This window comes from Pyrus communis, chromosome 2 (assembly GCF_041283825.1).
Source record: "Pyrus communis isolate YQ-2024b chromosome 2, ASM4128382v1, whole genome shotgun sequence".
Lineage (NCBI taxonomy): Eukaryota > Viridiplantae > Streptophyta > Magnoliopsida > Rosales > Rosaceae > Pyrus > Pyrus communis.
The window spans coordinates 23,484,751-23,510,316 of NC_142566.1; the positions used below are offsets into that span (position 1 = coordinate 23,484,751).

General features: G+C 37.6%; 3 protein-coding genes and 1 long non-coding RNA gene across 9 annotated transcripts; 3 read left to right on the top strand and 1 right to left on the bottom strand.

Annotated features, from left to right (window-relative positions):
• The first annotated feature begins 16 nt into the window (after positions 1-16).
• LOC137747519 (phosphoinositide phosphatase SAC3) lies at positions 17-8,221 on the top strand. Its single transcript, XM_068487644.2, has 17 exons — positions 17-505; positions 592-864; positions 1,129-1,333; positions 1,418-1,583; positions 2,145-2,367; positions 2,756-2,832; positions 3,207-3,394; positions 3,472-3,569; positions 3,823-3,956; positions 4,053-4,181; positions 4,656-5,034; positions 5,209-5,330; positions 5,584-5,697; positions 6,231-6,422; positions 6,886-7,059; positions 7,188-7,296; positions 7,472-8,221. Exons 2-17 carry the CDS (start codon positions 757-759, stop codon positions 7,589-7,591), a joined length of 2,538 nt encoding a protein of 845 aa, XP_068343745.2. The 5' UTR covers positions 17-505; positions 592-756; the 3' UTR covers positions 7,592-8,221.
• A 570-nt stretch (positions 8,222-8,791) lies between these two features.
• LOC137747171 (eukaryotic translation initiation factor 3 subunit K) lies at positions 8,792-15,847 on the bottom strand. Of its 6 annotated transcripts, XM_088687962.1 has the most exons (16): positions 14,813-15,775; positions 14,665-14,692; positions 14,465-14,549; positions 14,073-14,186; positions 13,910-13,990; positions 13,550-13,613; positions 13,211-13,270; positions 12,997-13,121; positions 10,932-12,647; positions 10,755-10,811; positions 10,242-10,292; positions 10,091-10,153; positions 9,750-9,800; positions 9,604-9,670; positions 9,329-9,411; positions 8,792-9,197 (listed from the first exon to the last, which is right to left on the bottom strand). In XM_088687962.1, exons 9-16 carry the CDS (start codon positions 11,055-11,057, stop codon positions 8,994-8,996), a joined length of 702 nt encoding a protein of 233 aa, XP_088544088.1. In that variant the 5' UTR covers positions 11,058-12,647; positions 12,997-13,121; positions 13,211-13,270; positions 13,550-13,613; positions 13,910-13,990; positions 14,073-14,186; positions 14,465-14,549; positions 14,665-14,692; positions 14,813-15,775; the 3' UTR covers positions 8,792-8,993. The 6 variants fall into 6 exon arrangements, with proteins under 6 accessions (XP_088544088.1, XP_088544093.1, XP_088544082.1 ...); XM_088687967.1 differs by having other exon boundaries at positions 13,910-13,986; positions 14,665-15,847; XM_088687956.1 differs by having other exon boundaries at positions 13,503-13,613; positions 14,665-15,775.
• A 334-nt stretch (positions 15,848-16,181) lies between these two features.
• Positions 16,182-16,535, top strand: LOC137747737 (protein MIZU-KUSSEI 1-like). The gene has a single exon (XM_068487894.2). It carries the CDS (start codon positions 16,182-16,184, stop codon positions 16,533-16,535), a length of 354 nt encoding a protein of 117 aa, XP_068343995.2.
• A 3,105-nt stretch (positions 16,536-19,640) lies between these two features.
• On the top strand, positions 19,641-21,864 carry LOC148698769 (uncharacterized). Its single transcript, XR_015957907.1, has 4 exons — positions 19,641-19,828; positions 19,923-20,033; positions 20,588-20,654; positions 21,492-21,864. It is a non-coding gene; the product is annotated as an uncharacterized LOC148698769 (long non-coding RNA).
• Positions 21,865-25,566: the final 3,702 nt, after the last annotated feature.

Here is a 25,566-nt window from a genome sequence, read left to right on the forward strand (position 1 = left end):
ATTAGGTCTCTGTTCCTATTTTTTTTACTAAATTTCTACAGCGCTCTGGTCTTTTTTGAGCTCTCAACTCAACCCCTTTTCTTCTCGAACTTCCCAACTCTTCTATTTTTCCACAATTTATTTTCTTTAATTTTTCGTTTATATTTATCATCTTTTTCCGCCCCCAAAATTTTCTGCTTGATATTCTCCGAGTTGCTTTTCCCTTCCATATAAAGCTTCCATTTTCAAACCTCCATTTTCTCTCTCCTCTATCTTTTGTCTCTGCGTTTTCTCTCTGTAAATATCTATAATTATACGTATATATTCCAATTGGCTGCTTAATTTTGGCAATTGGGTTATTCGCTCCCGGAAAATTTTGATTCTCCGACCCCTTTATTCGATTTGCTCGGTCGAAAAGATCAGAAATTTAAACCAGGAAAAGCTCAATCTTACTTTGCTGAATCGAACCCAGATTTCGATTTCCCTGGTTTTGCGAATGGGAAGAGGAGGAGCTGGAATTGGCAAGGTCAAAGTCTGCAACTGAAGGTTTTTGATTTTTTTGGTTTCTTTTTAAAGCTGGGATTTTGATTGTGAATGTTGTATTTGAAGCAGCCAAATCCCACAATTCATACATGGGGTTCGTTAGGTGAATGAAGTTCGAGTAGTTTTTCGGTCGTACAAGATTTTGTGTGGCTGATTTGGTTGTTCTGTGCATGCCATTCTGATAGAAACCCTGAGCCTGAGGCTCGGGGATCTGAAGATTTCGAATCTTGATCGATGGCGTCCTCAGAGAATGAGCCTATGTCTCAATTGGGTGGCGGCGAAACTCGGGCTCCTCCCCAACACGTAGATATGCAGAAATTCCGGCTTTACGAGACACGAGCGGTAATGGTTCAGCTCCATTTGATCCGTTTAGATTCATTCTCTTGTCATTTGGTGGGCTGAAATTGTTTACATTGGTTAATTGTGAAGTTTGAATCAGAAATGTTTTTGCTTTATTGTATTGCCTCCATATGAAATCTCAAATTTTGTTGATTTTTGACATGTTTGGTTATTGCTGCATTTTCATCAGTTTACATGTTAATTATGCTTTGTGGAAACTGCGTTGTGATGCGTCCTAACTTATACATTTTCATCTTCATGCCTCAGAACTTTTACATGATTGGGAGAGATAAGAGTAGAACGTATTGGAGAGTACTAAAGATTGACCGGTTGGACCCTTGTGAGCTTAACATTCGTGAAGATTCTACCACGTACACTGAAAGAGAATGTTCTGACCTGTTGTGGCGGATACATGAAGGGAACAAGGCTACCGGTGGATTGAAGTTTGTCACCAATTGTTACGGAATTGTTGGTATAGGACTTTGACATCACTTTCTTGTGCAATTAATGAAAAGTAAAAATAATTGCACTACTCATTTTTCGTTTCTGCTTTCAGGATTCGTAAAATTTTTAGGGCCCTATTACATGCTGCTTATCACGAAAAGAAGACAAATAGGCGCAATCTGTGGTCATACTGTATATGCCGTCTCCAAGAGTGAAATGATACCACTTCTGAATTCTTCTGTCCAATCCAGTACTACTAATTCTAAAAATGAAAACAGGTCTTTAGTCCATTTTTCTTTTACATGTATTTAGTGAGGGGACGTTGAAGGAAACAATGAATATTGCTCAGAAAAATACTGTATTTTATTCATCTATTTGAAGGGAATTAATTTTTTTACGATGTGACATTCTTCTCCCCCACACCCCCCCCCCCCCCGGTTTATAATGATGTCATGATATGCTGTCAGGGTTTCTAGATTGGGATTAGTATATCTTTACAGTTTGAATTGTTCTCCATCTCCTCGTTTTAATCATTTGTACAAGTTATAAAGGGGTTGATTTTTTCATTCCCAAATTAATTGCTGGTTTTTGTTTGTCTGCATTGAGGTATATATTTAAATGAAATTCTGCAAATATTAGGACATAGTTCTTGAAATTTAGTTACATTTTTTATCCATTTATGGAGAAGCATTGTGTTACCAAGATTTATGGTGTAAAATCCTTTCATATTCTGTGTTACAGTTCACCCAATTGGCTATTTTTTCTTACCATATGTTTTATTCTAAATTTTTTTCTGGTTTTAACAGCTAATAATTTCTCTGTTTCTTTGATGGCTTCAGATACAAGAAGCTCTTATGCACAGTGGACCTTACAAAGGACTTCTTTTTCAGCTACTCATACCATGTTATGCGTAGTCTGCAAAAGAACATGTGTAAGAATGAGGCAGGACATGTCCTTTATGAAACCATGTTTGTCTGGAATGAGTTCTTAACTCGGGGAATTCGGAATCACCTCCAAAATACTCTTTGGACAGTTGCATTGGTTTATGGCTTCTTTAAACAGGTGAGGTTCGAAGGGTTTTTAGACAATTTGGAAAGTACCTATTAATGCTTTATCTGGTTAGTTTAATGGTACTTTAGTACAGGTTTCAGATATACCCGTTAATGGGGCTGTTTTTATGTAAATTATTTTAACTACAAAATTTAGTACCTGTTACTGCCTTTTAATACAAAGGTGCTCACATCTTTGGTTTCCTTTGTGGAGTGAGTGAAGTCCTGTAGAAGATTATCTGTTCAAGTGAATGTGCTTTTGTGTTATTTACTTTCTTAAGATCTTTACCTGCTCTATCTGTTTCAAATTTTATAGAAAAACTTGAGTGCAGTCTTTCTGCCCTTGTTTTGATCTTTATTTTAGAATTTTATACTGATGGATTAATGATATTTAAATGCAGGCCACTCTCTCTATATCTGGACGTGACTTCAAGCTGACCCTTATTGCAAGACGTTCACGTCATTATGCAGGCACCAGGTGAGGCGGCATTCATACTTTAGTTCCCTTATCGAATTCCATACTTAATGTAAATGGATGCGTAGATATAGTTTGGGAAAATTGTATTGGCTTCCTGGTGAGTGGTGACTATGTTCGAACTGGTGGCTACTAGGTTTGAGTAATTCTGTAAGATGTAATCAGGAACCCGCTATTCTGGTACATCTGGGATTTATTGTGCTGATTTTGTGGTCCGTAAGTTAAGTGATGGGACGATCTTTACCATGATTGTCAAAATTGTGATGTGATATTTTATTTCTTAGTACCCTTGTATAACTTTAGATTTCTCGAAGGTTCACACGCTTATCGACATGTGTGGATTGTGCATGACTCACCTGTTGCTTTTACTCATATAGGTATCTGAAACGTGGTGTTAATGAAAAGGGAAGAGTAGCTAATGACGTTGAGACAGAACAGATTGTCTGTGAGGATGTTCCTGAGGGGTTTCCAATGCAGATAAGTTCTGTTGTGCAGAACCGGGGCTCAATCCCTCTATTTTGGTCACAGGAAACCTCACGTTTAAATATCAAACCAGATATAATATGTATGTCCTTTGCATAAGCTGCATCTGTCAAGATTTATTCTGTGAATTCCTGTAACTAATTTTTTGTCTCCTTTTAGTGTCAAAGAAGGACCAAAACTATGAAGCCACTAGGCTGCACTTTGAAAATCTTGTCAAGAGATATGGGAACCCCATTATTATATTGAATCTGATCAAGGTAAATTTCATTAGCGAGAGATTCTATGTTGATGCTGTTTCATATTAATATTCATCATTTTATTTTCTTGCTTTCTCGAACTGCATGTCGTCGAAGAAACTAATTTTCACCTAGAATCTGCCTTCTGAGCCTAAATGTAGTACACGTGCTGATCTGAAATTGGCATGTTCTTTTTGGTTCTCCTCTTGCCCTCTTGGTTCATGTTTCTGTTCTAATTATTAGTTTCTTTCTCTTCTTTTTCGGCAATCAACAGACACAAGAGAAGAGGCCTCGGGAGTCCATACTACGTACAGAGTTTGCTAATGCAATTGATTTCATTAATAAAGACCTATCTGATGAGAACCGTCTGAAATTCCTTCACTGGGACCTCCACAAACATCCCAGGAGGTATAGCTTCTGGTTGATTTGTAATATTTAATTTAATAATGTGGTACCCTAAATTGTTATGACTGAAAATGTTACCCTTGTTTCTCCATCGTCCAGCAAAGCTACAGATGCTTTACTACTCTTGGGCAAGGTGGCTACATATGCCTTGACACTAACTGGGTTCTTCTATTGTCAAGTTAACCCAGCACTGAGACCTGACGGTGTCATTAAGTGGCCTTCCTCTGGGTAAGTTGTCATCTCGTCTAATAGTTTTCATGCTCCAATAATATTTGTGCATGCCTACTATTGGATATATGAACCATACAAATATTTTGTACAATTTCTGATGTGTTGAGAATAATTGCTGTTTGTCTGTTGTGATTTCACCGTTTGTTCTTTTTAGTCATTGGAAGAAAAAAAAGTGCAGATAGAACCGGTCCTTTATTGTGCATCTTTTGTTACTGGTGTGCCTCACTAAATCCTCGAGAAACTTTTATTCTTCTTTCTGAATTGAAAAAGATCTGAACCAGTTGAGAAACTTTTGTTCCGTTTCTTGTTGGGCACTCTCTTTAAGAAAGTGGTTTCGCTTCTATGTTCACTACCCTAGTAAAAATGTAACTCAAAGGATAAGATAAATATAATCTCATAAGAGGTTTGCTGCTGTATAATGCTCTTCAGAAAATCGCTTTGTTAAAACATTGACGGTGTAATGTGGAACAGGCATTTTGACAGTAACTTGTCTCCCGAAATACATAATGCTAATGGTGACAAGGAAGCTAATGGTACTGAGGATGCTGATAACATAGAGTGTAAACCAAGCGGAGGCAGAAATATTGCAAATGGTAATCATTCTGTCAAGCCATCCATGTTCCAGAGCGGGGTGCTTAGAACCAATTGCATAGACTGTCTGGATCGCACAAATGTTGCTCAGTATGCTTATGGGTTGGCTGCATTGGGACACCAGCTTCATGCTTTGGGAGCTATAGACAATCCAAGGATAGACCTTGATACTCCTTTGGCTGATGATTTGATGGGATTTTACGAAAGAATGGGTGACACACTTGCACACCAGTATGGTGGTTCCGCTGCACATAATAAGGTAAGAAATTTGATTTCGAATTTTGTTGAATTAATATGCTTTGGGATCTGATGGTTGATTGGATCCAACTCAAAAAATATAAATAAATGAAATAAAATTATTGGTTATTCAATGACCTTGATTCTTTATTTCACTACGGTTCTTTGAAACTTTTGAACTTGTAATTCTGTACAGATATTTTCTGAAAGAAGGGGTCAGTGGAAAGCAGCAACTCAGTCTCAGGAGTTCTTTAGAACTCTTCAACGGTATTACAGCAATGCTTACATGGATGCAGAGAAGCAAGATGCAATTAATGTGTAAGTTCTGCACCAAGTCCGAGTCTTGTATTTTCTTGTCTAACTGTTTTCAACTTTGGCACGGTTAAGAGGCTAATTCTTTCCTCCGATTAAAAGTGTCCTTTTCTAACTTATTGTACAGTTATTGTTGCCTGTCGTTGAAACTGGTCTTTTAGAAATTCTGTTTGCCGATGCTTGTGTTGATTTATGTTGATTTTTATTATTTCATGCATATACTGCTAGAATTTACTTCTTCCTTTAATATTTTGAGCAGATTTCTAGGGCATTTTCAACCACAACAAGGCAAACCTGCACTATGGGAATTGGATTCTGACCAGAATTTTTACTCCGGGAGGGATGAACCAAAAGATAAGGATCTAGATGGAAGGTATGTAGTAGCCCAATCAAAGCCTTGAGAATCTTTATTTTTGTCAGATAGAATAAATCAATTTGAGTCTCCATGCATCGCACAAGTCATGCTGGAATTTCCTTTAGTCCTATGCGATTCTTCTGACATTAATTAGCTCAGTTTGCGTTTTCTATCCATGAAAGCACTGTTGGTAACTTGGTATTTCAAGGATTAAATTTAATTCAATCATCGTTTTGTTTCATTGTATGTTTTTAGCCACATCACAGGAGCCTTCGGTCCAAAATGGAAAATGAAACTTCCAATGAAATATTGGCACTTATTTGTGTGCTTACTTAACCCCTATGAATATGTTGCAATGAGTTTTCACTAGCGTGATCTTATGATGGATATCTTTTCATTAACACGTGTACCAAATAGTAATGATAAACGGGCCATAACACTTGTTTAATGTTGTATTTATTGTGTAATTTTCAGCTGCTTTTTACTCATGCATGTCTCCTACAATTTGATTGCTGGACCATTTGCTCACCTGATCCCTTTTATATCTGTAGATCCATTTTCAAAAGATCTTATTCCGATGGCAACATTCTTCGAGAAAGTAGCTCACTTATGTCATCCCCACATGTTAAGCAGGAGAAATTCACAAACCCTTGTATGCCTGATCGATCACAACAAGAAAGCAAGATTCTTTCAGAGTCATCACCTGATATATCAACTTCTGAGAGTGATATTGCATTTTCAAGGTTTTCTTACTACCCTGTCTTTCTTTGCAACATGGTGAAGTAGTGATAAACTTATTAAGTCTTTATTGTTACGTAACTTATCAGAAATTTAGAAATGAATCAAAAGAAAAAACTCATCAAAGAGGACATGAGAAACTAGGAAGCCTAAAAAAGGTACTTCGGAGTGATCAATAGAGTATGAAGTAATTGATTTTGGAATGAATCCTGTATTCTATCTGGTCGGTATTAATAAATACAAAATGAGAATCATTACTCTTATAAGACACCGTATTTTGGTTATTTGTCTCTATGTTCTCAGTTTTTCCATACCACACGAGGAAGAATTTATCGCATATCATGTGCTAGTGAGCTTCTCTGTGCATTGCTTATGTTTCAACTCATTTATATTGTGATTTCTGAAGACTGGATGATACGGTTTTGTTATACAAATCATGACGCTTAAATGGTTTGGGTTTCTCTATAGGTACACTCCCTCGATGCCTCGCAGGCAACTTTTTGGAGAGTTTCAAAGATACCGGTGTGAAAGTGAGCATATTTACTATTCTGAACGTGGAGATACGTACAACTTCTCAAACTTTGTTGACCTGGACTGGCTATCTTCGTCTGGGAATTCTTGTGAGGAGGAGCCATTTGAGAGGTACTTTTTAAATTGAGCTCTGAAGAGATAATATTCTCGTTGATCATGGAAAAGAGGTCAACAATAAATATCCTTAAACTGTATTGAACATTGCCTATTGGCTGAGACTTGAGATGCAATAATTGCAGGTCGTCAGTACTTGCATCTCCAATTGAGGGGCTATCAGTGGAGAATGTTGTTAACGGAATAATTGGGGATTCCACTCCATCTACTAGTGAATATGGATTGAGATTGAAGGTGTGTAACCATCTGCTATGAATATTTTCACTTAATAGTTGCCGTTTATGAAACCAATTGATTAATTCCAAGGTTCTGTAGAATTTTGTTCCTTAAGAAAATAATTTTCTTCACTTCAACATTTGACATCAATGTCATTCATTAATACTTCTGTTGTGGCCTTTGGGTCTGGTAGGGGAAGGAGCTGGCAGGAACGGGGTTGTCCTTTCATAACGGGGAGAGTTCCAATGTTCTCGAGGAGTATCCTGATAGCTTTGTGAACTGGGTCAACTACGGAGAGACGATATGCCACTGAAGTTCTTAATCAATTTTCCTCGGTAATACACTCCCGCCTTCATTTGGCTCGAGCATTTTCCAAAAGATGCTGATCCACGGATAAGAAACTATAGAGTGCGTGTTACCAATGTCAGGGACAAGGGAGAAACAAAGGCAGTGGAACCGGCGTTCGTTGAGAGGATACCATTCCTAGAGGAAGGTTGTCCCGGCCCTCGTGTACGATACAGCAGTGATTTGTTCATGAAAAGAAAAGAAAATTTCAGTCGGAAGTTATACCATAGTACAAAAGAGTAAATAGCCAACAGTTAAGAGATTCTTAGGAGCTCTTTCTCCGTCAGTTCATGGACAGTAGATTTCAAACTTGTAAATATATTGCTCGTCGGAGCTCCACTGTAGAGTTGCAGGCCGTCGATTCTTTTATTTTCCGTCGTGTTAATTCGTAGACCGGCGTAAAAACAGACATTGCCGGGTAAGTGGTGCGGGATATCGGATCCTGCTGTTGTAGAAGTAGAACCGAAGATGCAGCGATTCTTGCCTTTAAGCGCTAATTTTAGGCCTAGACTTGGCGTTTGATATAAAGATTCACTGTAAAATATTCATTCAATAAGTTGTCCAATTTGGCCAAATAAAAGTTTCACCATTTAATTAATCCTAGTTTTGATTGAGAGCGTTTATTTTGTACTCGAGGCTTGATTTATAATATTGTTTGTACAATAGCGGGCAAATAACATGCGGGAAATTTTATTTGTTCTGAGCTTTTTAGTCAAAATGATGTCTAATATTAACATAACTTCTTAATTTGGTTCCTAAGATTTAAAATCAATAGAGCTGTTCTCTGAGTTTATTCATCGTCAATTATTTTGGTTCTTTAGTGAAAAAAATTCATTAAATAAGAAAAACAGACAAAATATCTTCACCACTTGTCAAATTATTTTGATCCATTATTTATTATATCAAGTGTTTTTGTTATTTTGATCCTTTTTTAACAAAAATTCACTGAAGACCAAAATAATTAATGGTGGACAAACTTAATAACCATTCTATCGATTTCAATCTCAAAAGACCATTTTGGTTAAAATGTCTGTTCTTTTATGATCAAGGAACCGTAAGAGCCGGTCGAGACTGAGAAGAAACAGCGATCAATCTAAGCGATCGAAAACGGCAAAAAGGAAGAACAGAATGGAGGGAGAGGAGTAGGTTTTGTCGTGCCTCGGAAAAGTTTTCGAATAAGAAAATTGATAGCTTCAATAAAATTACAGTCAAGAAATCCCGCGGATAAGCAGCCGTCTAGTTTTCGACATAAAACTCAAAAGTCTCGAACAGAATAAAAGTTAGAGCTGCAGCTGGCCTCAGAATGCTGAAGTTTGTGCTCAAAATATGGCAAGAGTCTCCATGAGCACAGAGATCAGCGGATACGATGATCAACCAAGAATGGGGAAGATGCGAGCCACGTGCTCTAATGGGATGCCATCGTCAGTGTTTTTCTTCAGCTCAGGATGGTTAAATTCATTTCGAGGTAGGACAATGAGCTGACCCCTGCCTTGACCTTTCTCAAGAATCCAACCGCTATTAGCTACGTGGTGCTCAAGGAATTTGTCCAGGGCTAAACCTTCGATGTTGATAGCCTGTGACAGCACAATTGATTACACGTTTTGCAGAGCCCAACATAAAAAATTCAATGCCCCTCCCCTGGTTGGATTGAAGCGTTGAAGTCCTAAACACTTTGCGGAATATGTATAAAATATAAAAAATATACCTCAGCAAGCACAGATCTGGGAACCCTCTGGTAAGTCAAGGAAAGAACATGAACTGCATAGTCTTGGATTGCTTGCTCAAAACCTGCAGCCAATTCTTTTGTAAGTCCATGCGTAACACACAACATTCCATATAATACGAAAGAAAGATGATAGACAAAAAACCAGTAGCAAGACAAAATCCATAACAATTCTGTAAATCGAAACCATATAACTCGCGGAAAAAAAAAAAAATATATATATATATATATATATATATCTATAATCTATAAAATACCTGGAACAGCTTCAACTATGTGACGATTCTTGGATGCTTCATCCCAGAATTGAGTGAATCGTCCAGTCTGCAAGGATATGAGTAGGTTTATAAGCTATGCATGAGTAATGAGGACCCGAATGCAAACACTACAGAGAGAAACATACCTCCAAGTAGTGAGATAGAACAATTAGCGTCTTGAACTGCTCCTCCATTTGCTGATAAAGAATTAGAGCAAACAAAAGAGGGAATTAACTGAATAATATTCAATGGCCAAAGAAGCAGAATAACATTCCATATCCCGAAATATCTCATTGATACTGGAATTCTCTGAGATGATAAACACAGAGAACTAGAAACTAATAAGAGCTGAATAAACAAGGAACTTGAAAACCATTCTGCAATTTTGACTCACAGACACACGGTTCACAATCTATTTGAACCTCCATCACATGTGAACAAAAATAATGACATTGTGAGGAGGAGGAAACGAATGAGAGAACTATACCACTCTTTCGGGAATTAAGAAGAGGCAGAGGCTGAAATCAGGAGAGGGCATTGCCATCAGTGCCTGCACATCAATTAGCACTCATAAACATTAAACACCCTTCTTAATTACAACTAAAAGAAAGGTTTCAAAGAACGAGATTCATACAGACCTTAACCAAGATGCGGGCAACAATTTGGGTGCTCATTCGGTCCGGCTCAAACTGCACCCCAAGCGAAAAAAAAAACGACAAAGTTCAGTTTGGTAGTAAATTACAGAATAAAAAAACAAATGCCAATTAAACAGAATAAAGCTTGGCAAGCAAAATTATAGAATCGAAAATCGAAAACCAATTACAAAGAATTCGGCTTTGCAGTAAATCATACAGTTTAAAACAAAATCCAACAACAAATGACAAAGAATTCAGCTTTGCAGTAAATCATACAGTCTAAAACAAAAACCAACTAAAGAATTTGCAGTAAATTATACAATCCAAAACAAAAACCAACTAAAAATTCCGCTTTTCAGTAAATTATGAATCCTAAAAAAAAAAAAACAATTAAAAAGCATTCATCTTTGCAGTAAATTATGGATTGCAAAGCATAAACCAATTAAAAGAATTCACTTTCGCACTAATTCTAAAACAAAAAACAACTATAATTAAAAATCCCAATTCTCAAATTACCTGATAGAGGCGAAGAAGGCAGAGATTGGCATCGAGACTGTAGGTTTGCGAAGAAACCTAAAAAACAAGCAAATCGCCCAGTCATTCAATGGAAATTAATCAAACCCAAGTATCGGTTTCCATCAATCAAGAGACAGAGACAGAGACAGAGATACAGATACAGATAGAGATACAGACCTGCTCGTTGACGTAGTTTTCGAGATCGGGAAGGATGTCAGGGTTGTACGGATTCACGGCGAGCAGCTGCTCCACCGCGAGCGCCACCTGCTGCTGCTGCTGTTGCTGTGGAACCTCTCTTCCCATTATTCTCCGATTTATTTATTTGATTTTTTTTTTTTTTTGCTTTGATTATGCGAAAGAATCTGTCTCTGTGAATTTTGTATCGTCGTTCTACTTCGATACGAAATAAAAGTAGAGAAAACGAAGGGAGGGAGGGAGCAAACTTGCTCTCGTCTAGAGTCCTGCTGAGTTTGCGATTGAAAACATGTCAAATTACTCATATACCCCTTTCTTCCCTTTTTTTTGTTTGGGAAATTCCTTATTGGGTTTTTACCACAAATTGTTCTTGAAATTGGTCATCACCATTAAAATAGTCTCTGAAATTAAAAATCAATTAAATGTACTCCCTAAAAATAGGTGTTACAGATCAATTCCGTTAAAATTCTGTTAAAAATTTCGTTAAGTAATGATATGACACATAAATAGGTCACATAAGTCATTTTTTCTCACAAATGGTCCTTTAAATTGACCCGCAACATCAAAATGGTCCTTGAAATTGACCTAGGACCTCAAAATGGTCCGTGAAATTGAAAATTGATCAATGTAGTCCCGCAAGTAAGTGTCACAAATCAATGTAGCATTTCGTCACAATTCTGTCAAAAATATTGTTATGTCCTGATGTGATACATAAATGGATTATACAAATCTAATTAAATTAAACAAATTACAAATAAGTTTAATGATTTCATACTTTATAAAAAATTGTGAACCCAAAAACTCAGTCCTACAATCAACTCTGATCCTAATCCACATTCATCTACCTGATTCGATGTCTATTCTCTAAAATAAAATAAAATAAAAAACTCAATACACTCATCTTTACACACTTCAACACCCTTCACCGAAGGAACCTGGATTGAGATCACCTTTAGTGACGACTTGGCTAATTGTCAACGACTTCTAGGACATCATCGTTAACATTTACGTCATCAACATCCTCACAACCTTAATCTTCAGAGCTTGTTCGGCGCTTCCCTGGTGGTCTGATGACTCAAAGAACGGCGAGATCTGCCTTGAGATAATGAGGTTATAACCAAGTTGCGTCTATTGTTGGTTGAAAAGTATTTTCAAACCCCATCTTCGGCCTTGGTTAAGCTTTGTGCCTTTGAGAATTTATGGAAGTGATTTCTCTTCAGAGTTGGTCTTGCTATAAGAAGAAAAAAAATTATATTGTGCAAAAAATGTATTTAGACAACTTTTTAAATTAATTATCAAATCCACATCAGCATATAACAATTTCTTTTTACAGAATTGTAGCGGAAAGATTATATTGATTTGCGGAAAGATTATATTGATTTGCGGAAAGATTATATTGATTAGACAATTCCTGCACGTTTTGCATGTTATGGGGGTCTGTCCACAACTTGTTCACCAGCTGCAGCCTACTCTGTTTCCCTCCGGACAGAATCATCCATTTCGCGTACAGCATTTCTCTCTCGTCCGCTGTCAGCATTTCTCTCCGGACGAGAGTGTGTTCCTTGTTTGCTCTACATGACTCAAGGCTGGGCTAATGGTGCATATAATGGCTGTCCGAGCATTTCCCCCAAGTGAGACTGCAGTAGTCGAGTAAGTTTTGAATCCCTATATGGTATGTGGCCACTTCTTTTTCCACCGCTGTGAAAGAAAGCCTTGTTAGATAGCTTGCATGCACTTACATTTTCAACAAATTACAATCCAGGAATTTTCCATTATTATCGCAAAAAAAAGTACTTTTCTTTTTTATATACCACTGCTGAGCATGGACTTTCATGCTCACAGATGAGTACCATGTAATTTCATGCATTTGTGTCTGTTTGCGTAGATTGGAGCTTTCCATGCTAAAATGCAAATAAGTTCAAGGTTTTTGTTTCCACCAAAGCAAAAGGCAGGATTCGGATAAGTTGAACGTGAACATATAGCACAAAACTAAAGGAACAAGAGCTACAGATGCTCTAAGTCATCAACATTTTGACAACAGCTTTACCTTAGCTTCCTGATAATGGTTGTGAGTGTCAACAAGCTACGGTTAATGTGACTGCCTTTCTTCAATCTTTCACCATCTGCAATTGTTTGGGAGGCACGTTCACTTCCAGCAAGGTCCACAAGGTTCTGCAGATATCCAGAATTCTAGTAAAAACCCATGGAAGAAAATTTCGTTCTTGTTTACTACCAAAAAACCTGAGTGAGGATAAACTTACCAAACTCGCTCCAAAAGCCCTCACAGACCCTGAACTCTTCCGGAGGCTGCTTTCTATGGTCTGGAAAAAAATAAACAAATTGGTGATTTTACCCTAATGCATGCTTGAGTAAAATAATGCTTGTATGCATGATGGCTTATGGCTGCCACATTAACATTGTTCTGCAGAGGAAACTTGACTCAACTTAAAAATGTGTAACCCAAGTTTCCAACTCAAGAAAGGAAGAACCGAAAATAAAGGAGGATGACAAGCTAATAATACGGTCTTCATAAAGCACTATATAAGAGTCAACCTTTCATGAAACATTTTAAAAAATATAAATTCATCATGTAAACCAGCCTTATTATACGATGCGATCTTGAGCTTTTATCATTTAGGGCAGTTTCTCCCACTTGCCTTTGAGCTGCAAAGACAACTTTACAATTAGATCATACAAAACAGAAAATATGATGCACGGATCATCTTATGCAATGCAGAAAGGTTTTAACATTTTGCCACCAATTCTCATTCAAATGGGAAAATATGTTCACTGGATGATAAGAAGTTACTGCCAGTAGCTTAGGAAACACAATTACAATCAGATAGTTAACACCACATTTGTTCATTGGAACAACAATTGTACTCCATCAATTCAACAAATCATCTCAAGTTTTGGACAAACACCTTACAATTTGCAATGAACTTAAATTAACACATTACCTTCACAATTCCAATTAAGTGCCTCAAATGTTCGCCATTCTCAACAATTTCTTCCCGTGGCTTGTCAACTATGGTGCCTTTCTACATTAAAAAGGGGGAATGAAACGTTAGAGCATGAAATGGAATCCATTTGATCTCCATCATGAAAGTTTCTTGTAAATACCTCAGAGTCATCCAAAAGCTGAAGTGAGCCAGATTTGCATTTCAGAAGATCAACAACAGTTTCATTGTAGATCTCCAAAGCAGAAAATTTCGAAACAAAATCCCTTTCTGGCATCTACGAGATCAAAAAAAAAGCAACAAGGGCATAAGCAACAAAATGGTTATAGCAGTACCAAGAGGATTCCAAAGGCTATATAAAAGGTCATGGTATGAACTATGACTTGCATTCTTGATGTGTTCAAAGATGTCCCTCACTGCATTTTCGGTGATTCCTCTCATGGTAAATGTCTTACCACTACTAGTCTGCCCGTACGCAAAAATTGTACGAAGACCATGTTGCACAGGATATAATGACATAGAAGTCTACGAGTTAGTAGCTAGATGTTCAGTTACCGTTCATTCCTGTGAGTGCAGATAAAGCAACATCCTTGGCTCCTTCCTCATAAACCTTCTGAGTTGAGCACTTCAGGCCAAAAACCTTATATGTCGCATTTAAATCACAACAAATGAGTTACTTGAGTAAAAACAGTTCTCTCAGAAACTTGACTCCGAAGAAAACGAAAAGGAATGTACCAAAAATTACAATATCGTACATCAAATTATTTTCACACATCGAAACCTCTGCGCGGTTGACAGAATTCAGCAGCGAACAAAATAAGACTAGCGAAAGCACAAGAAGAATACGAAAGTCTTGAAAACTATAGTGTGCTCATCCAAGCAGTCCAAGCTATAAGATCATACATTGCCTGCTCTCGCCTGTTCATCGGCCTCAAACGAACAGTGACCAAAATTTCCTCCTCGCTGACTTTTGAACCACCCGGAGTGGAGCACGGAGTCCTTCGTAGCTTAGCCGACGGAGTTGCTGGTGTCCCCGGCATCATCTTCACTTACTAACCTCCACTCTAAGAACAACAGAAGCCAAATCAATCAGAATCATCACCAATCATAAAAATTCGCATTTTCGATCTAGAACAATCCAGAGAATTCCTAGAGATACTACTTTTCTTGGATTGCAAAATTTAACCGATACAAATTGGCGAAAACGAAACTCTAGCTTCAACAACAGAATCAAATCATTAGCATAAAGAAATCATGTTCATTGCCAAAACCTAAAACATAAATCATAAAAACTGAATCTATCAGACTCGTTTCGTATTCTTGAAATTTTTTGTCCTCTCAAATTTAACCTGAAAAAAAAACACAAAATCAGAAGAAAAGAAATCTTTAATTTCTGTACTAAACTTCATGAATCTAACAGCACTGCGTCATCGGGAACAAATATATGTATATATATATATGTAGGTAGAGAGAGAGAGAGGGAGATGAATAGTCGGCGAAGTCCAGAGTGCCAGTGAAGAACTGCAATGCTAGAGAGAGAGGAGAGAGAGAGAGACGGAGATGGAAGAAGTAACGGCTATTTCAGACGTGAGTGGTAGTAACGGCTATTTCGGTTAACATTTCCGTCCGCTTAGCCGCACCTGAAGTGCCAACATAAATGATTTGTTTCCTAATTTTTGAATTTCTGGGGCCTGGGTGTTGACCGGCAGGGAGACCGGAGTTGGGACCCACGCCGGGTTGGAGACGCGTGTCACCCGTGCGGTAGTCACGTTCTGAGTTTACAAACAGGAAACGCGGTGATATGTAAAGACAAATTTTGGAAACAAAATTTAAAGTAAATTTACATAAAACTACCTTAATTATTGGGTTAGTCATACTTTATACCTCACTTTTAAAAAATTTTAATATCATACCTCATCTACGAATTTTTTACAATTTCATACATTCCGTCAGTTTTCTGTTAATTCTTCTGTTAAATAGTGACGTGGCTTGAGACGGTGACCATTATCTATTAAAAATTAAAAAAATATTAAAAATTAAAAAAAAAATCATTTAATATATATTATTTTTGCATGGGACCCACCCTTATCCCCTCACCCTTTCTTCCCCCTCCCATCTTCCCCAAACCCAGATCCCACCCCACCCCTTCCAGCAATTCCATTCGCACCTACCCAACCCCTGCACATCCATCCTTCCCTCACCCACCCCCCGACCCTCCCTCCCTTCTCCCTCCTTTCTCTCCTCTGCACATCTATCCACCTCGCCACCCAAAATGACGACGGTGATTCCGCCCCAGCAGACCCGCCCCTCGAAATCCATGGTCATCGGCACAATCTTCGACCACCGCCGCGACCACGTATGGTTGTGCATCCAGCATGACCGCCTCTCCACCAAACCCACCCTCCTCATCGAGCTCTCGGTCTTGACCTACCAACTAATCAATGAGATGCGATTTGACCTCGTCGGCGTGACCCTCAAATGCGACGAGTTGGACCGGCCCCAGTTCACTGATTGCCCGCTCCAATTTGTCCCCATTTGGACCGTTCACTGCAACGATCGCAAACTCGTGTCCATGAAGAGAAGAAAAGCGTGCGAGAAGGTGAAATTGATGCTAAAGATGATGTAGTCAACGACGGTCGGAGCCAGAGTAATGCTGACTGGGTTCTGGGTTTGGGTTGGGTGTGGTGGATGGGATTGCTGGAAGGGGTGGGTGGGATCTGGTTTGGGTTTGGAGAAGACAAGAGGGGGAAAGAAAAGGTGAGGGGATAAGGGGTGGGTCCCCATCCAAAAAAAATATATTAAATGATTTTATTTTTATTTTTTAATATTTAGTTAATTTTTTAATAGAGAATGAGTCTCGTCTCAAGTCACTTCACTATTTAACGGAAGAATTGATAGAAAACTAACGGAATGTATGAAACTGTAAAAAATTCGTAGATGAGGTATGACATTGAAATTTTTTAAAGACAGGATATGAAATTTTGACTAACACAATAGTTGAGGTAGTTTTATGTAATTTACCGAAATTTACAAACTAAATGATGTGTTATCAATAGGAATGAATACTTTTATCAACGCTTAAGTAATAAATCAATCATCAACTTTCATATCCTTTGATTTCTAAAATTTAGTCTTCTTAGTATTATTCGGATGATAAATGTCAAGACGTCGAGCTATTAGAAATCGGGCCGAACCTAACAACAAAGCCCAAAATAAAAATAGGCCCGCCAATTAAAGAAGAGTCAAAACCATTTCGTTTAACAGTGCTTTTAAAAGGTTTGAAAAGTATTTTCGAAAGTGCATTTTAGCATAAACACTTGAAGTCGGGAAATTGGAGTTGTTCAGTTCATCGTTCTTCCCTGCTGTATTGGTCCCCTTTTTGGTCTCAGTTCCAATTCCAAATTCGAAAGTGAAATATAGACCTGTAGGTACATTCTCCTCAAACATTTCATTATACTCCCGGTTGGTAGCTTTATCGAGTAAACAATAGGTGTTGGACAGTCACTATGTCATCCTCAATTGTGAGACTTGAAGGAGCTCAAACGTACACAATCGGCTTCGGATAGGCGTTAAAAATAAATACTAACTACGGTCATCCTCATTGTCATTTAATATTACGGTCTAATAGTATTTTTCTTCACTTGCAAGTGAAATGTCATAAATTTAATTCTCGTCAAAAACGAAGTTGAATTACATTATTATGACTAACCCACTCCCTCGTCTCTTAGTGTAAATACTATTGTTTGTTAAAAAAAAAAAAAAAAAAATTCTTCTTTCTGAATTTCTTCGAATGGGGGTCCAGTTCTGGACCACTTTGTAAGCAAAGTCCCAAGATATGGGTGAAGGAAGTCCATCTTTTCTGGCAATGACACCAATTGCTCACATTACAAAAGGTGAAAAAAAAAAAAAAAAAAAAAAAAAAAGGTCATCAAGGGGGAGAGTAATACTCTCCACCACCACACAGCCGTACAGGACGGGAATAGGATTGGAAGAAATTAATATCTTCCAATATATGCATTGTTTCTGTAGTTTCGTGCAGCATCCATACGAGAGAGGAACATAAGTCTCCTCCGATCCCATGTGGTGTGACAAAGTTCTAACACCAAACAAATCACAAAATCAAAAGAAACAAGTTTGGACTCTATTGGAGCCAAGCTCTGAGTAGAAATAAAAAATGGAGTACAAAGCCAACAAGGCTTCCCGGCTGCTTTACGAGGGACGGCAGAGGAACTTCTATTGTATGCAGCCTTACTTTTACTTTGCAATGAGATTGTTTCCATAACTTGAACCAATGACCCTTTAGTCACAAAAGATCAACATTTCCATTGCATCAAGATTCACCCTCAAATAATAAAGGGAGTACAAAAGAAAAAAAAAAGTGTGAAGAAAACCACTTAACAATCTAAAGTGCTTTTGTTGCAGTATTTCAAGTCATGTAACTTTTCTATGTGCAAGATTGGTTTGACATACGGACATGGTAGCGTCATGTTGCATTATATCATGCTGGTGACATGAGGTGAAAAAGGAATGCTTCAGTAAAGAAAGATAAATCACTGTTGATGAAAGTAAGTTGCTATGAAAGTTACTCTCACATTGAAGGGAAGTATGTCAGAACATACTTCATAGAAATCACTTTTGAAATGAAATTATCACAAAAATTTATCTCTTTCAATTTGATTACATTCACATTTGAAGGTAGTAGGTAGGAAACTGCTTCGTAGGTAGGAAGAAAAGCATGAGGACTGATATAACAAGAGAGAGTCCATTGTCCATACAATACAGCATATACCAAGAAATGTCCTGGAAGTTGTTCTTTTGATTTTGGGTCATGACTTAGTTGACTGGGAAACTTTGTTGACGAAAAGTTAGGTTTCATCTAGGTGTCCAGATGATTACCGTTTCATCTAGGTGTCCAGATGATTACCGTTTCATCAATCCAGGAGATATGTAGACATTTTATTCTGCACCATTTTCTAAGATGAAAGGACGTGAATGAAAATCCACATGTTAAGTTCTGAATGGCTTACTGATGTTGAGAGTGAATTTTACCAGGCAAAAAAATGATTTTATATGTGTTTATAAGTAATTGAAATATTTATTATATTACCAATTAGTTTTACGATGAAATCTCAACTTCCTTCATGATATTAAAGCAAGTTGTCATATGTGCGAAGCCAACGACCATACGAGCTCAACGTCACCCAATTTGTGTTGTCCACATGTTAAATTTGAAAATTGACCACACATAAAAGAATTTTTTGAGAATGAATCTCACATCGGATTAACTTACACGTTTTGTATGTGTTAAGTAGCCCTAGGATGCTGAACTCTTTCTATATTTTACAGGTACCATATCATACCATTAAAATTTGATGATTGTTCCAGTTTCTAGTTCAATGGCTTCAATCCACAGTCAAAACTTTTATATGGCATGGGGGTTCTCCTAAGTCATGAGTAACCACATTGAAAGTCTGTTCACTAAAAAACCAAAAATTGAAAATCTGTATTCTTTTTCCCCCAAATTGAAAGTTTGGATTCCCCCCCCCCCCCCAATTTTAAGTCATGTTGTCGAACTTATACCTGTAGTGTAACATCCCGTCCCAAATTTCATTTTAACGTACATGGGAAATTACGATTTTACCCCTAATCTATTCGTTTACGTGTATATTTGTGTTGTGTGATGTGGTGGGACCACACACACTCATACACTCTCTTTTCTCCCGGGATTCCCTCCCTCTTTTCCTCACTTCCTGTCACTCTGTCTCTCAGTCTCTCTCTCTCTCTCCCCGAGTTTCCTCTTCTTCTTCTTCCTCTACACACGGCCACACACACAAACCAACTCAAACCTTCACCAAACAAGAAACCAAGACCACCATCGTGTTCGTGGAGCTGAGAGGAGTTCAAAGGTGCCATTTTCAGGTAAGGATATCGTTGTTTTCACGTCGTTTCAACGAGGTCCGATTATTGCACTGTTCATGCAAACCTAAACTAGCTTGTTTTTGGAATTTCTAAGCTTGTAGATGTGTTTGTGAGGTCCCAAGGAGCCTCGGAGTGGTTCGTTGGGTGAATTTGGACGTTGGGAAGGCTAGGTTCGAAGTTGGCCGAACTTGGATCGTTGTTGCAGGTGAGATTCTTTGATTTTTAGGCCTTAAAACTAGTCTAACGTTGTTCTACTAGTTCTAAGCTTCATTTTGGTATAAAGAACGTGAAATTTGGTTGAAAAACGAAGGAGAAAACAAGGTTTGAAAATTTTCCAGTTTTCCGGCGACGGCGCCGGCGACGGCGCCGGCGACGGCGGCGGCGCCGGCGACGGCGACTGGCCGGAGAAGACAGGAGAATATTCCGTTAAGTTTAACGGAATATTCCTAACGGCAGTGACGGCGTCAGTTAGGGAATATTCCGTCAGGTTAACGGAATATTCCTGACGGCGTCAGTTGACGCCGTCAGTGTGCAGTGCACGTGGGCCGCGCGTGGGGGCGCGTAGGGCCGTGCCTGTGACGGCGCGTGGGGGCGCGTGCGTGGTCCAAAAATTATTTTAAAAATATGGGTGTGATCCTGAGGTTGTGTAGATCACATTGGTATATTCAATTGTCCAATTTGAGCAATGTATGAGAAGTTTTTACAAGAAGTTGCTTAGGTGCTTTTAAATTAATGTTTTCGTAACTTTGTCGCGTATAGGTGATTCGTTTTCCGAGGACGAGCGTACACACTCGAGGCAGGGGGGCTACGACCCTTCTAATTATCAGTGAGTGGGCTTTTGTTTTCCGTATATACCTATATACATATTAATTCCCAGAAATTAAATAGAAAAGGTTAATTGTTTTATGCCATGCATTATATGAATGTTGTTTACGCATCATTGCATGTATTATTGGTGACATACATACATATATACATGTGTATTTGGTGCTGTGGATGCACAGGTAAGTGCCAGGTAAGCGGTATTCAGGTGGTTATGCATTCCTGTTTATTATGCAATAGTAGTTGAAATGTTTAGAGAGCTCATATCTGCACCCCCGGTGTTAGTGCTCCCGCCCAGAGAGGGGCAGAGTCCTTCACGTGTATGTTCACCAGCACCACACGCTCGCCTTGGATCCAAGTTAGGTGCAAGCCTTGTCGTGCAGACCACATTAGGTGGCTCCGACTCGTAGGTGACCCGCGATTATTCGCACAGTCTTCACGTGATCGTAGCACTAGAGCGTATATATTACACCCAGTCTTGTCGTACAGACCACGTTAGGTGGCTCCGACTTGTGTGCAGATTCAGATGTTGAGTTGAGATTGGAGCTCTATATGCAGCGGTACATGTCACGTTAGGTGACTCCCGGCTGCCAGATTATATGTTATTGATGTGAATTACGCTTGAGCATTTACATTTGATTATGAGATTCCGTTGTGGCATATTCTCGAGCATGAATGGCATATCATGGAGCATGATTGACATATCTATACATACGTATATATGTTCATTTTCTGGGAAGTATACAGGTTTTACGGCGAGGGGTTAGATTGTATTTTGCTAAAGAGTTTTCAAAGAACTTTGTTTTTGCCCACTCACGCTTTTGTTTTTGCGCCCCTCCAGGTTCTAGTGGTCTAGCAAGTTCGGTGGTTTATCCCAGAGGGCGTCCCGGCATTTCTGACAGACATTCACCATTGTAGGGTCACCTTCGGGTGTATATATGTCGTATCTTTTCCTTTCGGACTGTTGTAGACTTGCTCTGAATTGTGTCTCACATACACTAGTATTCTGTATGCTATTAGGTTTTTAATTATTCGTACTTTTATATTACTATAACATTAGCTTCCGCACGCGCACATGGCTACGTCACCTTCGAGTGACGGCCAGCACGCCCTGATCTCGGTCGGGGTGTGTCATGTAGGGTTTTAAGTTCAACTTTCATAAATGACGAGTTTCATACGGATTTATTTATGTAATTTAGTTTAAACCTCTCATCTCCTATAGTGTAAATATATTGTCGTATGGCATGCCAGACTGCCAGTGGTTAATTTGATTTCCTGCAGATTTATGTTTTGTGGTGCTAATTAATATGTATTTATGAAAGTTTCTTGTAAATACCTCAGAGTCATCCAAAACCCGAAGTGAGCCAGAGTTGCGTTTCAGAAGACCAACGACAACAGTTTCATTTTAGATCTCCAGAGCAGAAAATGGTCAAAACAAAATACCCTTCTGGCGTCTACGTGATAAAAAAGAAGGCAACAAAGGCATGAGTACTAAATGGTTATAGCAATACCAAGAGGATTCCAAAGGCTATATAAAAGGTCCTGGTATGAACTATGACTTATATTCTTGATGTGTTCGAAGATGAGAGTACAAACACCTCTCTGTGTAAAGTGGTAGACACTAGAGAGAACAATGTGTGTGGTGTGTAGCATCCATATGAGAGAGGAAGAACATAAGTCTCCTCCCATATGGTGCGACAAAGGGTGTAACACCAAACAAATCACAAAAGCAAAATAAACAAGTTTGAATTTTATTGGAGTCAATCTGAGTAGAAATAAAAAGGGAGTCCTAAGCCAACAAGGCTTCTTACTTTGAGTCGGAGAATGAACGTCTATCGTATGCTACCTTACTCTTGCTTTGCAAATATGCTGTTTTCATTACTCGAACTTGTGATCCTTTGGTCATAATAGAGCAACATTTCCATTGCGTTCAAGTTCGCCCTCAAATAAAAAAGAGAGTACAAAGGATAAAAAAAAGAGTGAAGAAAACCACTTAACAATCTAAAGTGCTTTTGTTGCAATATTCAAGTAACTTATCTATGTGAAAGATTGGTTTGACATGCGAACATAGTAGCATCACGTTGCATTGCATCATGTTGATGACATAAGATGAAAAATGAGCGAATCAGTAAAGAAAGATAAATTATTATTGATGAAATCAAGTTGCTACGAAAATTACTTTCACATTAAAAGATGGTATATATGAAAATACTTCGTATAAATCACTTTTGAGAAGAAGTTGTCACGATAATTATTCTCTTTTAGCTGGATTACTTTCACATTTGAAGGTAGTAGGTAGGAAACTGTTTTGCAGATAGAAAGAAAAGCGAGGGTTGATGTAACAAGAGAGAGTCCATTGTCCATACGACACTGCATATACCAAGAAAAGTCCTGGAAGTTGTTCTTTTGATTTTCCGTCATGACTTAGTTGACTGGGAACCTTTGTTTACGTAAAGTTAGGCTTCAACTAGGTGTTCAGATGATTACCGTTTCATCAATGCAGTAGATATGTAGACATTTTATCCTCCATCATTTTCTAAGATGAAAAGACTTGAATAAAAATTTATATGTTAAGTTATGAATAGCTTGTTGATGTTAAGAGTGAATTTCAAATCGGTTATAAAAGTAATTTTATATGTGTTTATAAATAATTAAGTTACTTTTCATATTCTCAATTGTTTTTACAATGGAATCTCACGTAATGGACAGTCTAATTTGATATTAAATTTGTCATTTACGAAATTCGAATCTAAGATCTCTCATTTCTGAATGAAGAGGAATATCATCATATTATACCGTTAAAATTTCATGATTTTCCCAGTTTCTAGTTCGTTGGCTTCCAACCACAAACAAAACTTTTATATGGAATAGGGTTCTCCAAATTGGTATAAAACTCGTCATTTCCAAAACTTTTATAAGGAACTCTGTACTCTTTTTCTCCAAATTGAAAGTCTGGTTTGTTTTTGATCCAACTCAAGTCATATTGTGGAACTTATACCTGCATGGTTTTAAGTTTGATTTTTATATAGAGTAATGTTAAAAAAATTAAATTTTGTAAATTAAATAACATGAAAATGATAATTGAATTATTACTTAAACGTTAATAAATATGCTCATTGTGACACATCATTTAACTTTTAATTTTAATTTATAAATTTAGTCTTCTCAGCATTACTCTTTTGGAAATGACAAGTTTTATACCAAGAGAGAGGATCCGACGGATCCTCTAGAGATCCTCTAATCATATTTGTTTATCGTGTATCGTGCAGTTAGTTTTTGTCGAGGCAAAGGTTTCTCTTCTATACTGATCTATTATTATAGTGGCCCACTTCTGCAAGTGGAGAGCCATGCGTTGAAGCACAAACACAGAAACTGACGCGCACGATCCCATACGCGGCCAGCTTTTGCAGGAAGCGACCCCACCCATGTGGGCTGTATGGCCACTTGCTGCCTTGAATATTGAGCCCAATGGCACTTTTGACTAATCCAACGGCAGACATTCACCACATTTAAGTGATTTAGATGGTGAAATGATGACTAATTAATTACTTGTAAATTAATCGGTGAAATGAGGACTAATTAATTCTTTTTGGTATAATTGAAGCAAATCATTCTTTGTCAACTTGGATTAGATTAGTATATCTGCGTGGTTTTAAGTTCGACTTTTGTAAAAAGTAATGCTAAGAAAATTAAATTTATAAATTAAAATTTTAAATTAAATAATATGAAAATTGATAATTTGATTATTATTTAAACGTTGATAAACGTGTTCATTTTTTATTAATGATACATTATTTAGTTTACAATTTTAATCTATAAATTTAATCTCTTTATCATTATTCTTTTGGAAATTGTGAGTTCTATACAGAGAGAGGATCCTCTTTGTGAGGACCTGGAAAATCCTTTAATAACATTTATTTATCCTGTATTATGCAATTAATTTTTGTTAAATATAGTTTATATTTAATTTTAAATAAAAAATTTACATAATTTATAATCGTACAATATAAAATAAACAAATATAATTTAAAAATTCTTGAAATCCTAGGAAATGGATGATGCAAGGATCCTCTCTTCTAAACCGATCCACAAATGGAGAACCATGCGTTGAAAGTTGAAACACAAACTCGGAAACTGACGCGCAAGCTCCCATACGCGGACAGCCTCTGCAGGAGGTGACCCCACCCACGTGGGTTGTACGGCCACTTGCTGGATTGAATATTGAGCCCAATGGCTCTTTTGACTAATCCAACGGCAGACGTTCACCACACTAAAGTGATTTAAATGGTGAAATGGTGACTAATTAATTACTTGTCAATTAATTGGTGAAATGAGGATAATTAATTCTTTTTGGTATAATTGAAGCAAATCAGTCTTTGTCAACTTAGATTAGATGTTATATATCCCTATACTAGTATACATAAATTTATTATAAACACTAACAACACTACCACACTTAGATTGGATGTGTTTCATACGTATATATATTTCATGTGTTTCGTGTTTTATGCGTATTTATTATTTATTTTGTATTCTTTCATAATTTTTCATGAGTTTTTTTATAGTGTAAAAATAAAAATCCAAACATGCACATTTGATGGCATGCCAGTGGTTAATTTGATTTCCTTATGTAGAAGAAATTGCATTTCATCGGTACGTATTGCATGAAGGAGGAAAAAATAGGGTGTGAAGAAAACCACTTAACAATCTAAAGTGCTTTTGTTGCAGTATTCAAGTCAAGTAACTTTTCTATGTGCAAGATTGGTTTGACATACGAACATAGTAGCATCACGTTGCATTGCATCGTGCTGGTAAAAAAGGAGCACCAAGAAAAATAAATCATTGTTGATGAAATTAAGTTTTTACGAAAATTACTCTCATATTAAAACATGGTATATATGAAAATGCTTTGTCTA